A 22,128-nucleotide genomic window follows, 5' to 3' on the forward strand; every position below is an offset into this window, starting at 1 on the left:
GAAATATTGAGAGGAAAATGGTGCTTTTTCCTAATTATCTACCATGTAGAAACTAGCATGCGTAGTATTTTACATATTTTCTCAACAATTCTGCAAGGTAGTTATTATCCTCATTTTACAGACAGGAAAACTGAGGTGAAGTAATTTTTCCAAGGCAATGTAGACAAACAAGTTGTGGAGCCATGATTCAAATCAGTGCAAGTCAAAAGCTGTGAAGCGTTATGATTAATTTTCCCTTGCAATAGAACTTGAGGCAGCTAAAAATAGGTCATCTCACTGGAGTTTTATTGCTAGATCCCTCAAAGCCCAAGTCCCTTATGTTAGAAAACATTTTTTTAAATGATAACCAGGGTAGTTGCTGGGCTCATCCAATAAAATCAGATGTCAAAACCCAGCTTATTGACAAATTGGGAAAATAAATCAGGAGACGCTCAAAAGAAAATTTACATTTTCGAACAGCCGCAAGAAAAATGGAAGCAGCACTGTTTCTAAAAATTCATAATTTACAACTTACACTAAAGTAGCTTTTAATTTATAGTTGAACAAAAGTCATTTTTACTTTCTCCTTCCAGGATGTGGGCTGAATTACCACAAGAGATGTGCATTTAAAATCCCCAACAATTGCAGTGGCGTGAGGCGGAGAAGGCTCTCAAATGTTTCCCTTACTGGGCTCAGCACTGTCCGCACAGCATCTGCCGAGCTTTCCACCAGTGCCCCCGATGAGCCCCTTCTGGTATGGCCTCCTGTTTATCCATTTGCCCGTTTACATGAGAAATCTGTAGGACGATGTGGTAACAGTGGTAATCAATCCAAGACAGCGTCCTGGGAGAGAGGACACAGCCAGGGTGTTAATGACTGTGTTTCTTCAGGGCCTGTGCTGTAGATTGGTCAGTGCTTCAACAAATATCCAACAGCTTCGAGTTTGCTTTTATCTGTGAGCTTAGAGCAATTTTAAAATCTGTGAGGTTTCATCATGGTCATGGAGCCAGAGCGGCACAGACTAATACGTGAATGTGACAAAACATAGTTTGTCAAAATTTGGAAACCAGAGATAAAAGATTTTCTTCTCTGATGATTATTAGAGTATTTCGTGGCATAGTTGACTGTTTATTCTGGGAGAAAATCTGAACTTCGCTCATATGAAAAGATGAAAGTCTTTAATTGTTTGGCATTAAAGGCATACATGCTGATGTCAAAGTGACACTGGTTGACAAATGTCATGGGAAAAATAGCATTTAATACTTTAAATATTTCCATTGGCTCTAAAATATATATCTGTGGATGTGGCTTAAATATTTTTCTTTAAGAAAGTTAAATTTTGATTTTCCAAACATTGAAAGCAAAGTAAAAGTTGTGGTAATTATGTGCACTATTTAAAATAAGAACATTATCCTGAAATAAGCTAATTGTGTGAGCTTAAGTTTCCTATTTTTACTCCCTCTGCTAGTGGATATTACAAAAACTCTTTATAATCTAATAATTACAAAAGTCAATTAAAGAGAAAAATAAAAATTATGAAACATTTAGTTTAGATAAATCCCTGGGGTGGAGAGGGGCAATGCATTTTGAAGCCATCTCTAAAAAGCTGTATTAATTACTCTGTTGTTCAGAAAATATTTCATTGTGATCTTTAAATCACTTAAATTTTGTTGCAACATAAGCCAGACATATAACTCGAATGCTTATTTTGATAAATAGGAGAAGTCTGTACTCTGTGTTTCTGTGACTTTTGGGTGGGAGTTTGTTGTGTTTTCATGAAGTGAACCTGTTAGGGGAAGTCAGGCACTAAATCCCACCAGTAACTAGAAGAATATATTATATTTTGGTGACTATTCAGAATGCATGTGTGGTTGTATATTATTTTATACAGTTGTATTAGTTAGAATTAATGATACTCTTACTGAAAGGTGCTTAAGTCAAAATCGATTTACTTTTTCAAATAACTCTCCTATTATCTTTCCAACTCTGAGATTTCTTGATTTCGTTTGAATTTTTGTAGGTAGTGATTTTATAAGTTAGCAGTTACTCTTGCTTTTAAGTACCATCTCTGAGAGTCATACTGTTTACAGAATAGACATTTTTAAACAAGTTTAAGAAATAAAATTATAAGTTAATGTGTATTGGTTTCAGTTTCACCAGGAAAAGATTTTTAAAAGTTAGTTAACATCTCATAAGTAATCTAAAGCTGTAAACTAAAGTTATTCATCATTAGAATAGATTAGAATCTAGGTAATTAATGCTAAAGATTCTTCCTTTAAAACTCAGTTTTTCAAAAAGAATTAATAGGAATATATTTAATTGTTTGCCTGGAGAATTCACACCAGACTTCCAAGATGAGGTGTTACTTAAGCTGATCTTTACTGTGCTTTTTCATTTATCAGTGGTTTGATTTTCTATATTAGGCTAAGTGTTTGATCTCTTCAAAGTCATACAGGGTAATTTTAAAATGATGGCTTTTGTGCAAAGACTTCATAAGTCAATAGAAAGAGTTGCATGTATATAATTTGTTTTAATGTGTTTCTTAATATATGCTTGATTTATTTTAAATTAATTTTGTGTGAAATTTGAATACTAAAATTAAGAAAAAAACCTATTTCAGTTTTTAATAGTATATACATATATGCACATATGTATGTATACATACACATGTGTGTATATATATATATATGCTTCCAAACATCACATATGTATCATTTAGACTTTATAAATGAAATTATTATATGCATGCATATTTATAAATGTGAATGCATAATTTATATATAAATTTAATTTAGGTTACTAAAGTCTTTAAGCAGGTTTTTGTGTTTTTCAACCAAATTATTTAATTGCTTTAATTGCTTTATTTAATCAAATTACATAATTATTTAATTATTCGAATTACTTGATTACAAGCTATATTGTACATCAGATGTTGAAATTCATTAGCACTTTATTGCTGAACGGAATTTTTTTGTAGTAGAATGCTTAAAAATGTTTTAAAAATACATTTTAAAAATCATATTTTAACTATATCTGCCAAGAATGCTTACAAAGGTTTGATCAAATCATATGTTTATGAGGTGAGAAAATATTGGGGCCACAGGATACTTCGAAAAATGTTATTATGAACTTTCATAACCTTATATAAAATGCCCTATGGGTAACCTTTAAATGAAAAATGCCTTTGGTAATAGTGTTGATGACACATTGGCTCTCAAATGCACGTTTTACATTCATCATAGCACTTTTTGCCCCTGTGGGGTGCCTGTATGTCTCTCTTTGCATGCTCGGAGTGCAGCTAATATGTCTCTTTTCATCCCTGTGCAAAACATAAAAGGCCAGTAACTATAGTTTAAAGGTTATAGTGAATGCCTAGTCAAAGGTAACATTATGATAATGATAGTAAAACCTTTTAGTCCGTATACAATAAACAATATTTTCCATTTCTGAAAAGGATGATGGTCTATATTAAGATGGCATTGCTAAGTAATGCCATTAGACCACCCATGTTGCAAGTCTGCAATAAGTATAGATTTTCTGCCAAATGTAAGAAAATGATTTTTCTATTCAACACTTGATTGCCTATTTTGACTGGAAAATCACCATTTCACATATGGATTAAAATACTGGTAATTCTATTAATTTACCCATTTCTGGCAAATAAATTGAGTCTTGGATTTCTCTACTGCTGCTAACATAGAAAAAAAAGTATAACAGCATAGATCTTATGACAAGCTTTGTCTGTCATCAACTTCGGCACTAAACTGTATCCATTATTCCAACCATGATGCAGTCCTTTTTTGAGAAAATCCAAAATGTAGGCAATTTATGGCATAAGAGCTCGGCAAGGGTGTATATCTTTTTGTACATCATCACCTATGTTAGAAGGAAACAAGAAAAACTCAGTAGGTACTTAAGGAGGACACACTAATATGTTGTTTCATTAGGTATACTTATTAAGATTATATCAGTTTTATAAACTTTTAGACAATTGCATAGGAGAAGTCAAGATTAAATGATCCTATAATATCTCTGTTTATCATCTAGATCTTTTTAAAAATCATCTCATCTTTTTAAAAATTTGCAGATGTTCTTGTGGTGTTTGGGAAGAGTTAAAGCCATTTGAAATCATGTTATACAAGGCTTAGTCTTAGGCAAAAAAAGTTAATAATCTGTTCCAGAACTTCTGCTCCTAGCTATGAAGAAGCTTGTATCAGACCACTCTCCTGTAAGGGACAATTATAAAAGCTGAATACAGTATAACAGAACATAACAAAACAATATTTAAAGGTACCTGGGAGCAACCAAGGCAACCAGGATTTGAGGGACAAATGTCTCAGAAATAAGGAAATCACAGAGAGGTCAATGTACAGGACAGCCCCCAAACAAAGAAGTAGCTGGCTCAAAATGTCAGTAGTGCTGAGTTTGAGAACCCCTGATGTAGAACAAAGCTGGAGAATTTCCAAACATATCATAAAGCTGTAGTTAAGACAATGTGGTATTACACCAGAACAGAAAATAAACCAATGAAACAGAATAGAAGGAGTCCAGAAACTATGCGCATATACAGGCCAACTAAGTTATGACAACAGTACCACTGCTGTGAGAAAAGGATGGTTTTTTTCAACAAATATTTCTGGAACCAATGGGATATCTATATGGAAAACATGAATCTTGACCTTACCTTATACCATATACAAAATAAATCCTAGGTAGATTAGGAGCTTCTAGGAGATAACATACAAGAGTATCTACAGTAACTTGGGTCACGTAAACCTTTTTCAATAGGACTCAAATCACTGATGACAAAAGAAAAAAATTGGTAAATTGGGCATCATTAAAATTAACAAATTATTTTCAGCAAAATATACCATTAAAAGGGTGGAAAAGCAAGTCACAGAATGGGAAAAGATATTTTCAATGTATATAATATGTATATATATCTTGTAAAAGAGTCATATCCAAATGTATAAAGAACATCTATAAAAGTTGAAAAGACAACCTTATTTAAGATACAGGCAAAGTACTTGAATGGCACTTTACAAAAGAAGACAGCCAATAAACATGAAAATGTATTTTATATCGTTATTTATCAGAGTCTAAATTTAAATCTACAATGAGATATCTGTACACCAGAATGTCTAATGTTGGGGGAAAAAAACTGACAGTAACAAGTATTGGTGAAGATATTGAGCAACTAGAACTCACATACACTACTACTAGGAATATAAATTGGTTCAGCAACTTTGGAAATCCGGTTGGCAGTTGTCTTCTAAAGCTGAACATATGCATATCATGCGACTCAGCAGTTTTACTCCTAGGTATATATTCACCAGAAATGTGTATAGACATGCATGGAAAGATATGTACCAGAATTTTTTTTTAATTTTTAAAAATACGTACCAGAATTTCTAAAAATTTTTTAGACTTCACTTTTTTAAAGCAGTTTTAGGTTCACAGCAAAACTGAAAGGCAGGCACAGAGATTTCCCATATACCCCTTGCCACCCACACATGCATAACCTCCCCCATTATCACCATCACTCACCAGAGTGGTACTTTTGCTAACACTGGTGAACATACGTTGACATACACATCATAATCACCCAGTCACATCATAACCAACCAAAGTCCATGGTTTGCTTTAGGGTTCACTCATGGTGTTGTACATTCTGTGGATTTGGACAAATGCATAATGACATGTATTCATCATTATGGTATCATGCAGAATATTTTCACTGATCTAAAAGTCCTCTTAGCTTCATCTATTCTTCCCTCCTCCCCTCCAGCCAACCCCTACCAACTACTGATTTTTTTTACTGTCTCTATAGTTTTGCCTTTTTCAGAATGTCATATAGTTGGAATCATACAGTATGTACCCTTTCCAGTTTGGCTTCTTTTACTTAGTAGGACATACTTAAGTTTCCTCCATGTCTTTTCATGGCTTGATGGCTCATTTCATTTTAGAGTGGAATAACATTCCATTGTCAAGATGTCCACAGTTCATTTATCCATTCACCTAACAAAGGACATCTTGATTGCTTCCACGTTTTGCCAGTTATGAGTAAGGCTGCTGTAAGCATCCATGTATAGGTTTTGGTGTAAACATAAGTTTTCAGCTCTTCTGAGTAAGTATCAAGGAGTGCAATTGCTGGATCATATGATAAGATTATGTTTTGTCAGAACTGCCAAACTGTCTTCCAAAGTGGCTGCACCATTTTGCATTCCCACAGCAATGAATGAGAGTTCCTGTCGTTGCACATCCTTGTCAGCATTTGGTGTTGTCGTTATTTTGGATTTTGTGTTCTGATAGGTGTGTAGTGGTTTCTCATTGTTTTAGTTTGCATTTCCCTGATGACATATGATGTGAAACTTCTTTTCACATGCTTATTTGCCATCTGTATATCTTTTTTGGTAAGACGTTTGTTAAGGTTTTTGGCCCATTTGTAAATTGGATTGTTTGTTTTCTTAATGTGGAATTTTAAGAGTTCTTTGTCTATAGATATATTATTTAATATTTATTTATTTTGGCTGCCCCTGGTCTTAGTTGCAGCATGTGGGATCTTTAGTTGCAGCAGGCGGACTTCTTAGTTGTGGCATGCAAACTCTTAGTTGTGGCGTGTGACCTCTTAGTTGCGGCATACATGCAGGATCTAGTTCCCCGACCAGGGATTGATCCCAGACCCCCTGCATTGTGAGTGTGGAATCTCACCCATGGACCACCAGAGAAGTTCCAAGAGTTCTTTGTATATTTTGGATAACAATCTTTGTTAGATGTGTCTTTTGCTAATATTTTGCAAATGTTTTCTCCCTGTCTGTGGCTTGTATTTTAATTCTCTTAACATTGTCTTCTGCAGAGCAGAAGTTTTTAATTTTAATGAAATCCAGCTTATCATTTATTTCTTTCAAGGATCATATCTTTGGTTATGTATTTTAAAAAGCACCACCATATCCAGGGTCACCTAGGTTTTCTCCTATGTTATCGTCTAGGATTTTTATAGTGTTGTGTTTTACATTTAGGTCTATGATTCATATAGAGTTAAAATTTTAATTTAAATTAACTTAATTAACTTGCATTAATTTACTTTTTAATTTAAGTTAATTAAGTTAATTCATTGTAAGTTCTGTGTCTAGATTCATTTGTTTACATGTGAATCACCAGCACCATTTATTGAAGAGACCATCTTTGCTCCATTGTATTGCCTTTGCTCCTTGGTCAAAGGTGAGTTGACTGTATTTATGGGGGCTTATTTGGGGTCTCACTGTTTTACTTCATTGATCTATTTGTCATTCTTATACCACACTGTTTTGATTATTATAGCTTTATAGTAAGTCTTAAAGTTGGGTAGCATCAGTCCTCTAACTTTATTCTTCTCTTTCAGTATCATGTTGGGTATTCTGGGTCTTTTGCCTTTCCATATAAACTATAAAATCACTTTGTTGATATCCATAAAATAATTTCCTCAGATTTGGATTGGGATTGCATTGAATCTATAGGTCAAGTTGGGAAGAACTGACAAATTGATAACATTGAGTCTTCCTATCTGTGAACATGGTATATCTCTCTCCATTATTTTGCTCTTTTATGTCACTCATCAGAGTTTTGTAGTTTTCCTCATATAGATCTTATTCATATTTTGTTAGATTTATACCTAAGTATTTCACCTTGGTGGGGTGCCAGTGTGAATGGTATTGTTACAAGCATGTTTTAACATTTTTATTCATTGTAGCTAAAAGCTAGAAACAAATAAATAGTGGTAGAGTCATACAATGGAATCGTATACAGCAATACAGCAATAGAATTGGGGAAATGTTGATTCATTCAGCAACATAAATGAATCTCACAAAATAATATTTAGGGAAAAAAACAGACACAAAAGATTATATGCCTGTGAATCCAGTGTATGAAGTTCTAATCCAGAAAAACTGATTTATGGTGAGAGACATCAGAATAATGGCTCCTCGTAGGTGCCCACTTAGAGAGGGAGCAAGAGAGAGCCTTTCTGGGTCCTGGAAATATTCTATATCTTGATCTGGGTAGAGGTTACATGCTTATATGTGCATGTAAAACCTCATCAATATGTACACCTAGAATTTTCTGCACTTTATTCCATATAAATTATACCTCAATAAAAAGATTTTATTTATTTTTTTAATATGTGGTCTTAATTATTTATTTATTTATTTATTTTTGGCTGTGTTGGGTCTTCGTTTCTGTGCGAAGGCTTACTCTAGTTGCGGCAAGTGGGGGCCACTCTTCTTCGTGGTGCGGTGGGCCTCTCACTATCGCGGCCTCTCTTGTTGCGGAGCACAGGCTCCAGACGCGCAGGCTCAGTAGTTGTACGGGCCTAGTTGCTCTGCGGCATGTGGGATCTTCCCAGACCAGGGCTCGAACCCGTGTCCCCTGCATTGGCAGGCAGATTCTCAACCACTGCGCCACCAGGGAAGCCCAATAAAAAGGTTTTAAAATGACAATAGCAAGTTATAAAGTCATTAGGTTTCTTCATCCCAAGTCATGTGGTAAAAGAATGAAATATTATATCAGAAAAGTTAATAATTTAATTTAATTCTGAGATTCCTATCAGTCAATTTAAAGAAAATGGGGTTATAGAAATTACATTATTCAGTAACAGGAAACATAAATTCTTTGGGTGCTAAATGAAAGTAATATGGCACATCACCCTAATATATATAGTATTCATTTACATAATAAACATTTTCTACAGTAGTCTTCACCACAGATACACAACTGTGATTCATATGATCTTCTTTCAAGGGAAAAACAAAAGTAAAAACAAAGCTCTAGTAAAATATTACAACCAACTACCAAAGGAATAGGTGGCTCTCTTTTTCTTGGCGACCTATGGACATTTCTGGTGATTCTAATTTGATAGCAAGGGAGAAATACAGAGGTGTGTGTTCCCCAAAATTTTTTCTTTAAAATAATGGTGCTATAAAATATTATGCAAAAAATCCTTCTCCTAGTCAAATAAGATTGGGAAGTACTCCTCAGTCCATCCAAGTACTGGACATCACAATATTCATTAAGCATAGTTATGGCTCTCAGAAGTCTTGCAATAATGAAATCAGTATAATGAATAATCAGTATAATGAATCAGAATAATGAATTCCTAAACTGACTCAACTATGGAATCCCTTTTTCTCAGGAAACCTAGGAATACCTAGTGGGAAAATAACATGCACTTTTAGAAATGGTAACTTAGAGGAATAAGTCAATTAATGCATGTTGCATAGACCATCTTCAAATATCGTGCAGTAAGCCAGCACTAAGCTGGAATTGAATTCTGCTGATAGCCCAGAATAAAGACATTCAGGGCTACAAACTGGAGGAAAACCCTGAGCTTTGGATATTAGGTATGTTGATGACAAGGATAATATCTTATTTTGGAAATTGAGGAAATTTGATTTCTTCTCGCAAAGGGAAAGCTTTGCCTCCTCTGTATGAAAATGTTCTATAAAAGTACATTCAAACAGGGTTATAATTTCTCCTCCAAAGTCATGTTTGGGTCTGGCCAAATGAGCAATTGTTGCTCCTGAATTCTGCTCATGCTTCCTGTTAATCCAGAGGTCTAACTGGTATCACTGGGTAACAGTTAATTTTAGCAGAACCTCAGTCTAAATGTACATCCCTTTCCAAAGTCTCTGACAAAATGGGTTAGCTGTAGATTGTAAATTAGGATGCAGGGACTGAGAGAACAAATAATAGGATTTTTCTCAAAGTGTAATGTTTATTCAACACTGGAAATATCATGGATTTCAAAACACCATCATACATTTTTGTTAAGAAAAAGAGTCAACTGTATTTCAGTTTTGATTTAATTTCTAGTTATCAGAGCTACCCCACAAAGCTTGAGGGAACAGAGATGAAAAAGAACATATTCAGCATAAATTACCAGATGCATGTCTACTTAACCAAAATGTTTCTTAGATTTTTCATTGATACTCCTCCTCTTAAAAAAATTTATCATAACCTTTCTACTTTTGAATTATATTTCAACCTTAAATGAAATCAGACAGAAAGCAATGATATGCAGCAAAGACTCTAAAATGAGCAAAGAATACACTGTAGACATATTTCTCTCATTAAAACTCTAACCCACTATTGGACTTTTCAGGTTTGTAAAGCACTGACTGATACTGATTATTCATCAACTTATTCTTGCCTGCAGGCAGATAACTATGTCACATTTGATTACTTTGATGACCTTTTTCTTTCTTTTTCCATTGAGAGTATGAATTATTGTGAAGAAAATCTGATCTTTCACTTAAAGGTCAAAATGCTTCTTTCTGACTCTCATTTATTTTCAAGAAGGTGAATGAACCGTCTTTCATCACTGACACTGTGACAAGTTGATATTTTCTTTACCTCTACCAACTCAAAACTTTAAACTGTGTTTTTTGCAATCTTAGTGTCTGTAGTTCCATTGAAATGTTAAAAAGTAGTTTCTAACCCAGATGTTTCTGTGCCACAAAGACTGATTAGTATCACATTTTGCTTTTTTTTGAAAATATATCTATTATTTGCTAATAATATTATTGAGTAACATGCATTGCTTTCCTCCAATAACACGGTTCTCTTGTCTTCTGCCTCCCCTTTTCTGCACCTTTGTCTGCTTTTTGCTCTTACGACTTCATGTTTCAGTCTCCTCTGAGTCCTGGCTTTGAGGTAGGTACTAACTCTGCCTAGGAATGTGCTTCACCATCTTTTGCAAGCCAACATTATAATATTAAATTAACATCAGACAGTCATCTGTATTGACTCTATGAGAATACTCAGGTTAGAATTTAGCTCAGAATCCCGCCTGTTGAACTGCAGAAAGCCCATGGGTGGTGGTGGTGGTGGTTGTCTTTTCCTGGTGTTATTGTTTAAGTTTTCACAGTCTTCAAGAAGACAAAGAGCAGTGCAGGCATTAGACCAACAGTTGGTTTATTAGATAAAATTTTGCCCTCAGATTACTTGATTCCATAACATTGGTGTCTTTTCTATGAAGCTGGGCAGACCAGTTGAGAATAGAACAGAACACAGTCAGCACTCACTTTACCTGGTAGCATATTAACTGAAATGTGTGCATGCTGGAACTGTGTCCTGATGCTAGGTACCATAGAACCGTGCCAAGTGAGGTCACCATCCTGATATCCAGCAGTTTTGGTTGGCACCATAAGGCACAAAACAAGGACTGCCTGAAGAGGACTTATAACTTTTCAAGAAAGGAGCTTTGAATCTGTAATGTATTATCACAGTCTATTTAATTATTTTTTAAAAGGATGGTACTAGTGTATGTATTAAGGTCTCAATCCAAGAAGAAATTATATATGGAAAACCACACATTTCCTTCATAAAGGTTTTAAGTAAGACCCCCTCCAAAATTGGCCTTTTGTCTATCTTAAGCAATTAATAACCTAAACATGGAAAAGTCAAGCATTAAAGCAGGATATACAACAGTGCTCTTCTTGTGATAACTTGTTTTGACCAGTTGACTTGTTAATGTTTCGTTTTTCTTATTTCTGTACCTCTGGTGAGTTAAGAGTTGACATATTGTTATTTTCTTTCATGACACTGTAAATTTCAAATACCATTATTAGTGTCCATTCTAAGATGGTATTGTTAAGGTAACTCTAACATAGGAAGCAAATCAAAATACAACCAGAACATGTTCTGGGTTAAAGAAAATTAACAAGTCAAGATATCTTTTTTTTTTTTTTTGCGGTACACGGGCCTCTCACTTGTTGTGGCCTCTCCCATTGCGGAGCACAGTTTACGGACACGCAGGCTCAGCGGCCATGGCTCACGGCCTAGCCGCTCCGCAGTATGTGGGATCTTTCCGGACCGGGGCACGAACCCGTGTCCCCTGCATCAGCAGGCGGACTCTCAACCACTGCGCCCCTGGGGAAGCCCCAAGTCGAGATATCTTGATTCATAAGATGTAAAATGAAGAGATCTGCTTCTATAATAGTGAATTCCCACGATTGAAAAATTATCCTAGTTCAAAATGTGCCGTACTTAGAAAAGTCTGGGGTGAATGCTAGGTCAGTATAATTTTTGATATTCTTGTAAATTTAAATTTTGTAATTTACAGTGCCGTTCAGACATAATTTTAGATGTGGACTAGTATCTTTCCCTTCAAATTATCCTTTGGGAATAAAGCCAAAAAAGGGCGGGAAGCGTTTTCCACTTCCCTCTCCTGCACTGAAATCGGAGCAGATGGTGTAAAAGAGGACCGAAGGGTAGTTTGCTTTTCTGTGGAAGTTGTACAACTTAAAGGCAGCCAGGCCTTCACGGGATAGCTCCTGAGGGAAACAAGATGCATTTTCTGCATAAGCTATTGTTCTTGAAGTTGTTTATAGCTGGTTTGTTGAAAAGGTAACAAACTTTTCTTCTTTTCTTTATAATGTCCTGGAAGATAATTAGTCATAAAATTTGACCAGTATTTCAGAGAAATATTCTAGTGACAGTTTGTGAGTTGCAGAACTGTTTTGAGAAACCTGGTCATGGCGCCATGTTCAGCATGTCCTAGTCAGAGTTTATATTTTCAGGTTTGTGACTCAAGGATGCAAAAGTATACAAGTGTAGATCAATCCTCTGCCCTCATGGACTTGCAGGAATGGACACTATGGAAACAAAGAAATGTGTTTTTGTAAAAGCTTTCTGGTATTACATTGCAATGATATATATTAATTTACTTAATGTCCTCTATTGATTAGATTGGTTCCTTTTTTTTTTTAAACAATGTGGAAATAGGCATCCTTGTCTGTATTTTTTGCACACTTGTAAACATATTTGTAGGTTTCTCAGTAAGTATTTATTGAATGAATCCAGTAGGTTTTATCCTTAGAAGCCAAGTAGACTAAAGAATATACACATTTTTTTTTGCCAACTAGTTCTTTAAAAGGATGTAAAAGTTTAAATTTATGACTTCACTGACTGCAGTGTATGAGAGTTTCCATTTCATCATAGCCTTCCCAACAATCGATTTTATCAGTATTTTAAAAGGTTTTTTTTTTCACAAATTTGATAGATAGGTAAAATAATTTCTATTCCTAAATATGATTTCTTTACTGGAGAAGAGAAACAACTTTTCATATATTTATTGGACATCTGTATTTCACCTATGGTGAATTGCCTGTCTCTTTCTCTATTGAGTTGCTTTGAATATATATATATATTTTTTTCTTTAAACTTAAAAAAATTTTAACATCTTTATTGGAGTATAATTGCTTTACAATGTTGTGTTAGTTTCTGCTGTATAACAAAGTGAATCAGCTATATGTATACATATGTCCCCATATCTCCTCCCTCTTGGATCTCCCTCCCGCCCTCCCTATCCCACCCCTCTAGGTGGTCACAAAGCACTGAGCTGATCTCCCTGTGCTATGTGGCTGCTTCCCACTAGCTATCTATTTTACATTTAGTAGTATATATAAGTCCATGCCACCCTCTCACTTCTTCCCAGCTTACCCTTCCCCTCCCCGTGTCCTCAAGTCCATTCTCTACGTCTGCATCTTTATTCCTGTCCTGCCCCTAGGTTCTTGAGAACCTTTTTTTTTAGATTCACATATATGTGTTAGCATACGGTATTTGTTTTTCTCTTTCTGACTTATTTCACTCTGTATGACAGACTCTAGGTCCATCCACCTCACTACAAATAACTTAATTTCGCTTCTCTTTATAGCTGAGTAATATTCCATTGTCTATATGTGCCACATCTTCTTTATACATTCATCTGTCGATGGACACTTAGGTTGCTTCCATGCCCTGGCTATTGTAAATAGTGCTGCAGTGAACACTGTGGTACATGACTCTTTTTTTGAGTTATGGTTTTCTTAGGGTGTATGCCCAGTAGTGGGATTGCTGGGTCATATGGTAGTTCTATTTTTAGTTTTTTAAGGAACCTCCATACTGTTCTCCATAGTGGCTGTATCAATTTACATTCCCACCAGCAGTGCAAGAGGGTTCCCTTTTCTCCACACCCTCTCCAGCATTTATTGTTTGTAGACTTTTTGATGATGGCCATTCTGACTGGTGTGAGGTGATACCTCATTGTAGTTTTCATTTGCATTTCTCTAATGGTTAGTGATGTTGAGCATCCTTTCATATGTTTGTTGGCAATCTGTATATCTTCTTTGGAGAAATGTCTATTTAGGTCTTCTGCCCATTTTTGGATTTGGTTGTTTGTTTTTTGATGTTGAGCTGCATGAGCTGCTTGTATATTTTGGAGATTAATCCTTTGTCAGTTGCTTCATTTGCAAATATTTTCTCCCATTCTGAGGGTTGTCTTTTTGTCTTGTTTATAGTTTCCTTTGCTGTGCAAAAGCTTTTAAGTTTCATTAGGTCCCATTTGTTTATTTTTGTTTTTATTTCCATTTCTCTAGGAGGTGGGTCAAAAAGGATCTTGCTGTGATTGGTGTCACAGAGTGTCCTGCCTATGTCTTCCTCTAAGAGTTTTATAGTGTCTGGCCTTACATTTAGGTCTTTAATTGAATATATATTGTGATAGTAATCCTCTATCTGTTAATCTGTGATGGAAGTATATTTTCAGTTTTACATGTGTTTTTCATGGCTTTTTCCCATACTGATATTTTAATACAGAGAAAACATTTTCACTCATTATCTTACTCTACATGGAATACTATTGAAAATAAATCAATGTAGGCAGATTAAACATAATATTCTTTTCAAATGATTCAAGAGAATAGTCTTTTCTTGACGTAAATGAGCTGAAGTCAAGGTAGAAAATGAAGCAGAATTAAAGACACTGGTGTCCTTTGCAACAACAGGATACAATGATGACACAATATTTTTTTAAGTTAAGTAGGCCTTATGGAGTTTTTTTAAAATTTAAGAACTTTACTGAAGTTATTTTAAATATTTTTAAATGTCTTTAAGGAAGCATTTACTATTACAGCTTTGAAGTTAAGAGGCTCTAGAGAGAATTTTTTTTTTTTGGTGAAATTAAATGCTTCTAGACTAGTCTTCTTGGTAATTCTTAACAGTCAGACTGCCTTACAGTAAGATATTATTAGGAAATACATTGCTCATTCCAAAAGCTTTCTCTATGTTTGACTGTTTACCCTTCACATCCTTTAGTTTTTACAAAATTTGGACGATATTCAGTTTACCTTTTTATGTGAGGGTGCGTATTTTCTAAATAATACTTTTCCATAAACCACTATTATTTTTTATAGAGTTTCCTGAGTCACATTTAATTCAGACAAGTATTGTAGTAAAAGGAACTCTTGTCTGCATACTCTCCTAGAAAACCTCCCCCCAAAATGACTCATTCAGTTGCTGTTTCTGTTCATTAATAAATAAGTAAAGACAAGAGAATACCACTATTGCATTACCTATCTGTAATTGGGTATGATCCTGATACACTTTATAATAGTTAAGGCAGATTCTTTTCAAATGAGCAAATACTGGGGAAAAAGTTTATTTCTAATGAAACTATGGTGAAATTTCTGGCCCAATAAATATTTACCAGGATATTTTCCAAAGTAGCACAAGTCTATCTAGAGGTAGACACTTTAATTGTTATGCTTGTGTTCTGGAGTTCCAGGAATCCTGGTGATTCATCTGAATTAAGAAGTCATTTTTCCATTTAAATATGAACCATGACATCCAGTACGTTAGCCAGATATTGCAAGATTTCTTTTGATGATTGTACAGACTAGTTCTCTAAATTCAAACCTTGGCAGTGTATACTTCCAGTGAGGAAAAGACATCCAAGAATTGTTTAACTGGCACTTTTCCACCTCCTGAGAGGCAGAAGAGAGTATGTGCAGTGGTGCGTTTGTCGGGAAGGAGCCCATCAGTAAAATTAAGAGTGTGAGGCCTTCTTTGATGTGCTATTAATCAGCTGTTGCCTGATTTCATTCAATTTGTCTGGCTTGTCATCTGTACATTATTATTTCATGTTCTGAACATAGACTTCCAGGTGTGTAATTCTAAGTACGAACACAGCTGGAGAGTTCTTCATGAATTCCACTGGGGAAGAGGACATCAAGTACCACTTGTCCACAGTTACAAACATACAGGTCTTTGGAACAAATGGATCTTTAGTGAAGTCCCTGAAGGGCCTGCACTCACATCGGGAAGGTACCTTGGCCTCCGTAACACTCTGCACTGCCATGACTTAAGACACAAAACATTGCTCTCTGCTTTAAGATGCAAAGCAACCCCCCCACGCACCCAGTGACCAGTAACAGGCATTTGCTTAGTGGCTATCTGTGTCCATCTAATGTCACGCCAGGCCTGTCAGATTTAAGTCTCTGCTCCTTAAATTCCTCACCAATCATAACTACTAAGCTCCAAGGCAGTAATCACTGGGAAAATCTCTTTCTAGATTATTTCATTCAGCTTTCCCGTTAGCTCGTAAACCGAGGCCAGGCACCTGTCAATTCAGTCAAGGTTAAATACCATGAGAATATGTGTCCCTAAAATCACTTTTGAATTTTCCACATGATCTGCTTACCTTCCAGTTCACTTTCTATATGACAGTCGAAGCCCTCAACTTGTTGACATGCAGAGTTATCTTCTTCCTCAGCGGAAATGCTTTTTTATTTTATGAGTGTATAGTGTGTGGAGTTAAGGTTGCATTGCCTTCAAGGATAAGGAGAGCCAGTACTTGTATTATGTCTCCCCTTTCCTCCAGGAACCCAGAGATTTGGAAGATGTCAGTAACTGACATTTTGAAAGAACAGTGCATTGTAATTTGTAACAAGTTCTCCAGGGGTCTAGTGCTTTCCCTGGAAAAGGTGGATTGCTTAAGAAAATAGTAAGGTTCCTTTATCCTTCATTTCTGTTTACTTAAGAAGAGTGAGGCAGTATAAAAGTTAATGTAACTTCTAAGACTGCTTCAGCACTCAGCAAATCCAGATCACCGTGTATTTTTAATAAGAGATTATATATGTTGTTACTATGAAATCTTTCACAAATTGCTGCAAACATTAACAATGGATTCTCCACTGTAAAACAGCAGCCATCCCCACTAAGCAGGGGGCACACTTTTTTTTATTTCTGCTCTGTGGCAGTCCTTTTCACTGTTATGAAAAGGTGTTGATTAGATTTTATTTATGCTACATATTTAGGGTATCCAACTGAGGAACCAAACTCATTTATCTGGCACACTTGGCAGGTAGTTCAAGGCCTGTAGAATCAGAATTGTAACAGAATAGCACTGAACAATTTAAAATTCGCCAAACACCGTAGCTCTACTCAGCGAACTACAGGGCATGGCAACATGCCATGTTCGCATGTTCGTATGTGCACCTCAATTCCCAGGGCTCTTCAAACTTGTCTGTTGCCCAAGAACTGCTCTGTGCTGGGAAATCCTGGACTCCCCATGTCTGAGGTGAAATATTCATCTCAGTGTTGTTGACAGAAGTCGATTGTTTCTTTTTTGCTTCGTAAAATAGCCTCAGACTAAGCATTCGCAGCCATATTTTACTAGCAGTGACAGTGGGTGGCATTCGATAATCATTTCCAAGTGGGATAAACAGGTTTCAGAGCATATAAAAGAAATCTCTAGGCAGTCTGAAGATTAGGAGGACTGAGTTGTCCTAAACAGAATTTTAACTGCTAATAATAGTCAACATAGTCATTGCATGGCAAGACTCACTTCAGGATCCACACCCAATGCCTCTTCTTCAGGAAACTCCTTTTCTGAATGACCCCTTTATCTCCATCATGGAAGTGGTTTATCTTTTCTTCGAACCTTCATACATATGGGCACTTATTCTGTGTGAGGCAGTATTCCAGAAGTTGGTGATACAGTGATGAACAAAATTGTCAAGTTCCCCTTCTCATGGAACTTATATTCTACTGAAGGGAGACAGTAAAAACCTAATAAACAAAGAGGTAAATAAGATAGTTGTGCTCTGCAGTAATGGCTCTGGAGGGGACGTGATGATGTGCCAGAGAGTACCACAGAGTGGAGGGGATGTGGGCAGGAAGTGAGGTGATCTGGAGGCGTCCTGGAGAAGGTGATATATGACCTGGAATCTGAAGAATGAGACAGAACCATCTATGCCTATAGAAGGGAAGAGCACATGTTGTTGATAGTAACAGTTATGTTGTGTCCAGAATTCTATTGAATAGTAAACTCATTGGGCACAGAGACTGGTCCTTGTATGTCCTGTAGCATCTGACTTGAGCCTTTAGGTAGGATTTGTCCCAGTAAGCACTTGTTAAATTACATAGATCCATCTGGATGGCAGTAGGAGCAAACTGTTACAAGGTGCTATTCTGCACAGTTCTTTGATAATCAAAAAATGCCAGATCATAAAACTTCTAGAGTAAAAGATTAATGTTTGGTTGGCTGTGTTTCACATAGCTGTGCTGGTATCTTTTAAGCATAACAGCACCTGAACAGGAAAGTTGGCAGGCAACTGAGTGATACTTATACAATAGAGGCTGTGTATTATGCTAATCATTATGTTCTAGAAAACATGCATGACTCAGATGCTATCCTCTGGGCACAGACAAGTCGCTTGAAAGTCTCTTCTGTAGGTCAAGGTTAAGGGGTTCACAATATTTTCACTTTGCATTTTGGCAAGTAGAACATACTATTACTTGATTTTTCTTGTTTCCTGTGAACTCTTCCTTCATGACTTAAATGAAGGGAAGAAAATACTTTCTATTTTTATATTAGCATAAAACCAGGGGATGTGAGAACTGGGAGAGGCTATATAAAGAGAGGAATCATTATTATCATCTGGAACAAGAATACCTGGGGCTTCCCTGGTGGCGCAGTGGTTGAGAGTCCGCCTGCCGGGGACACGGGTTCGTGTCCTGGTCCGGGAAGATCCCACATGCCGCGAAGCGGCTGGGCCCGTGAGCCATGGCCGCTGAGCCTGTGCATCCGGAGCCTGTGCTCCGAAACAGGAGAGGCCACAACAGTGAGAGGCCCATGTACCGCAAAAACAAAGAAAAGAATACCTTAGTTCATAGTTCTGCTTCTACAGGCTGTGCGATCTTGGGCAAATGATGTAGTCTCTCTATGATTCAGTTTCCTTATCTTTAAAAAACCTGGTGGTCATGAGGTTTAAATGAGTTGATGAATGTAAAGTGCTACGAAAAGAATCTGGCACCTACAAAGGTTATAGAAAGTGTTTTATGTCGTGATCTAGTTCAGAGGTCTCAGATTCCCCATGACCAGATTTATTCCCCAAATCAGTTGACTGGCACAACGTTTCAGAATTTTTTCAAGAGTCGCTAATGTCGAGAAATAGAGTTATTTCATAAAGCAGCTAGATCTTCTGCTTCTTTTGCAAAACTAAGAGGTCAGGAAACATAGGGCTTTCATACTCACAGCCATTAGCAGTCTTTGATCCATCCCTTTTCAACCGAGCCTGTCCTCTCCGATTTACTGTAGTCTCCACCATTCTCTATTGCATCCCTGACACCATTAGTATTAGCAGCCTACAGGTATTATTGATATTTGAGCTTGCCACCTGTCCTCTTTCCAGAGCAAAAGGGTTCTGACAGATTTTGTTTTCATGTTGGAGATGCCAGGTAGGGACGAGGAGCAGGTAGACAAGTACAGAAAACAGTTCCAGTGGAAAACATTCCTTAGTCAATTGTACTCACTTAAAATTGAAACCCTGTAGAGCAAGTGTGTCAATGTTACAGTGCATGTAATACTAAATTTTTTTAAAAGCTTATATTAACAGTCTGTATTTTGAACATCTCTATTGAAATGTCTCATCCATTATTTGCATGCATTTATTGCTTGAAGACATTCATTTTTGTTTAGTTCAAGCAATGCTTATTACTTATCTTTACCAGGCACTTCTTTCCATTAACAGAGGACAAACATGATTAAGACGTTGTCCTTCCCTTAGGAGCTTATTGTGTCCTTCCCTTAGGAGCTTATGATTAAGACCAAAAAGAGTCCCAAAAATGAGGAGTCCAAAAAGTGATGTCAACACGTACGCTAAAGTGTTCTCTACTTTTCTATTTCTCTTTGATTCAAGGGGAGTTTATGTCACCCCAAATCCAGTCCCCAATATGGGTCTGTGAAATGGATTTTAGTTAATAAACATAAATATCTTAATAGTGGAGAAGTTTTTATTTGAATCTTGTTTTTTAGACAGTGACTTTCATCTCTCAGGAAGTCTTATGTTTGATTTTTCCATAAATGACAACAAGAAACCACAAGTAAGGGCCATTTTTCCCCTCTGTTTTCTAGCTTAACTAATAAAGAGAATTCATTTTGAACTGTGAAGTGGAATATACCTTGTTGGGAAATTGTTTCATGGTCCTGTTGAATGTTTAAAGATGTGCTGGCAGTTGGAGTTTCCATAATGTAATCTAACCAGTCATTTCCTGGGATGGTTCCAAACTTGCTGAGTCATCAATTTAATACACCAGGTTAAAAAACAGATTCAGTCTCTAGAAAAGCAAGATGCATTGCCTCTGTAAGTAGGTGTTCAGTGCATATAGTTTTAACTTTGGCAGTCATTTCAAATGAAATATTGTTAGCATGAGGATGTTACAGACACTTCAGGACACCAGTCTTTTAAAAAAAGTGTAATCTGTATAATCTTTATTTAATATCTAATCCCGCCTTTAAATTCAGCTTTCATCATTTTTTTGTTCTCGTATTCTCTCTCATCTATGATGTGATACCTCTTACAATGAGAACAAGAGATCTTTATACTTTTCGTCATCTATAATTTGCCAAATCCGATTTACATCATTTACATCAATCCATCCCAATACCATATTGTACAGTGATGTCAATTCTCACAAAAGTTCCACACCTGTAATGTGATCCAAACTCCTCCACTCAGGAAGAGAACAGTTCATAGGACCAGTGGCTAATGTAAAAATGTAAATTTTTAGAAGCACATCCTCCTGCAAGTGCCTACCATAATTATAGAGAGAGAAGAGAATTTTATAGCTGTTCAGAGTTTTGAGCCAGTTTTTGTCCTGCACAAAATAATGAAGCAGAATGAAACAAAATGTTGCTGTTCCCTTTCCAAAACATTTCAACTTTCCTCCCTGTTCCCTTAAAAAAAAAAAAAAAAAAACCACTCATTCTGCAGATTGCCCAGGTTCACCAAACACACAGTGCCAAACTGGAGCAGCAAGTAACAGTGGAAATGAATTTAAACACCATTTAGTTAACCTAGTAAAACTAGTGTTGATGGGTAAGAGAGAGTTTTCTCTTTACCAGAATTAAAGAAAGATTTTATTTAAAACTGTAAAGTTCTATACATATTATAATTAAGTATAAAAATCTACAAATAAATAAAAAATAAAATGAAGTTAATGAAGAAATACAATGATACCATATCTCTTTACTTTGCATAATAATGCATAACATCCATAAAAGCTGTTATTTAAATCAACATTACCCTTTGACTTGCTAAGTCTACTTTCATATTGAAGTTATCTTAAAGTCCAAGCTAGTTGGATTTAGATCAGTGAGATTTTTTAAACCATCCCGTTTCATTTAAAATTACTAATTTCTGAATTTTCGCCTACTCTGTAGCTTGATGCATCAAACAAACATACTGTAATTGTGGATTTCTGATGTATGTACCTTCAAATAAAACTTCACATAAAAATTGCAATTACAACTAGTAACTTTCTTAAAATAGTAACTGAATATGAATTATTAATCAAACTCTATCACTGATTCTGAAAAGCCTTAGAAGCATTTAGTTTGCTTTCATATTATTGGAAGGAATAATTGGCAGGATTCCAGAAATGATGGTTTTTGAACATTTATATAAACAGTGATATATAGATAGATATTATAAATATAAATTTATATTACAGGTCAATGGCCTTGTTTCGTAAGATCTTATTTTTCTGTTTGTTTACAATTTTCTGTTTGTTTTACAAGTAAGGACTCTGGGCCACAAAGTAACAGCCAATTTCTTTTCCCTAAACTCGTGTAACGTTTTAAAATTCCTTATGTAATCTTGCCTTGAAGGTAATAAACGAAATGACTTCTCAAGAATAATTCTGGTTCTTGTAGTTTATGGCAGTGTTTATGTGAATGTTATCATGTTGGATGAAAAGAAAACATTCAGTTTTATCAGATTGCTTCTTGCTCTTCTAAGTGAATTTGCCCCATGGTATACTGAGTAGTCCTACATTAAACTGGCCTTGTTAACACAG

The 22,128-nt window shown here is 35.8% G+C and overlaps 1 protein-coding gene across 1 annotated transcript in view; it reads left to right on the forward strand.

Annotated features, from left to right (window-relative positions):
• Positions 1 to 22,128, forward strand: part of PRKD1 (protein kinase D1) — a 333,970-nt gene that overhangs the window by 251,237 nt on the left and 60,605 nt on the right. Inside the window, exon 4 of the mRNA XM_060004736.1 lies at positions 573 to 733. Within this exon, the coding sequence (XP_059860719.1) occupies positions 573 to 733 (161 nt within the window). The remainder of the gene's footprint in view (positions 1 to 572; positions 734 to 22,128) is intronic.

The sequence above is a fragment of the Delphinus delphis genome, chromosome 2 (assembly GCF_949987515.2).
Source record: "Delphinus delphis chromosome 2, mDelDel1.2, whole genome shotgun sequence".
NCBI classification, from domain to species: Eukaryota; Metazoa; Chordata; class Mammalia; order Artiodactyla; family Delphinidae; genus Delphinus; species Delphinus delphis.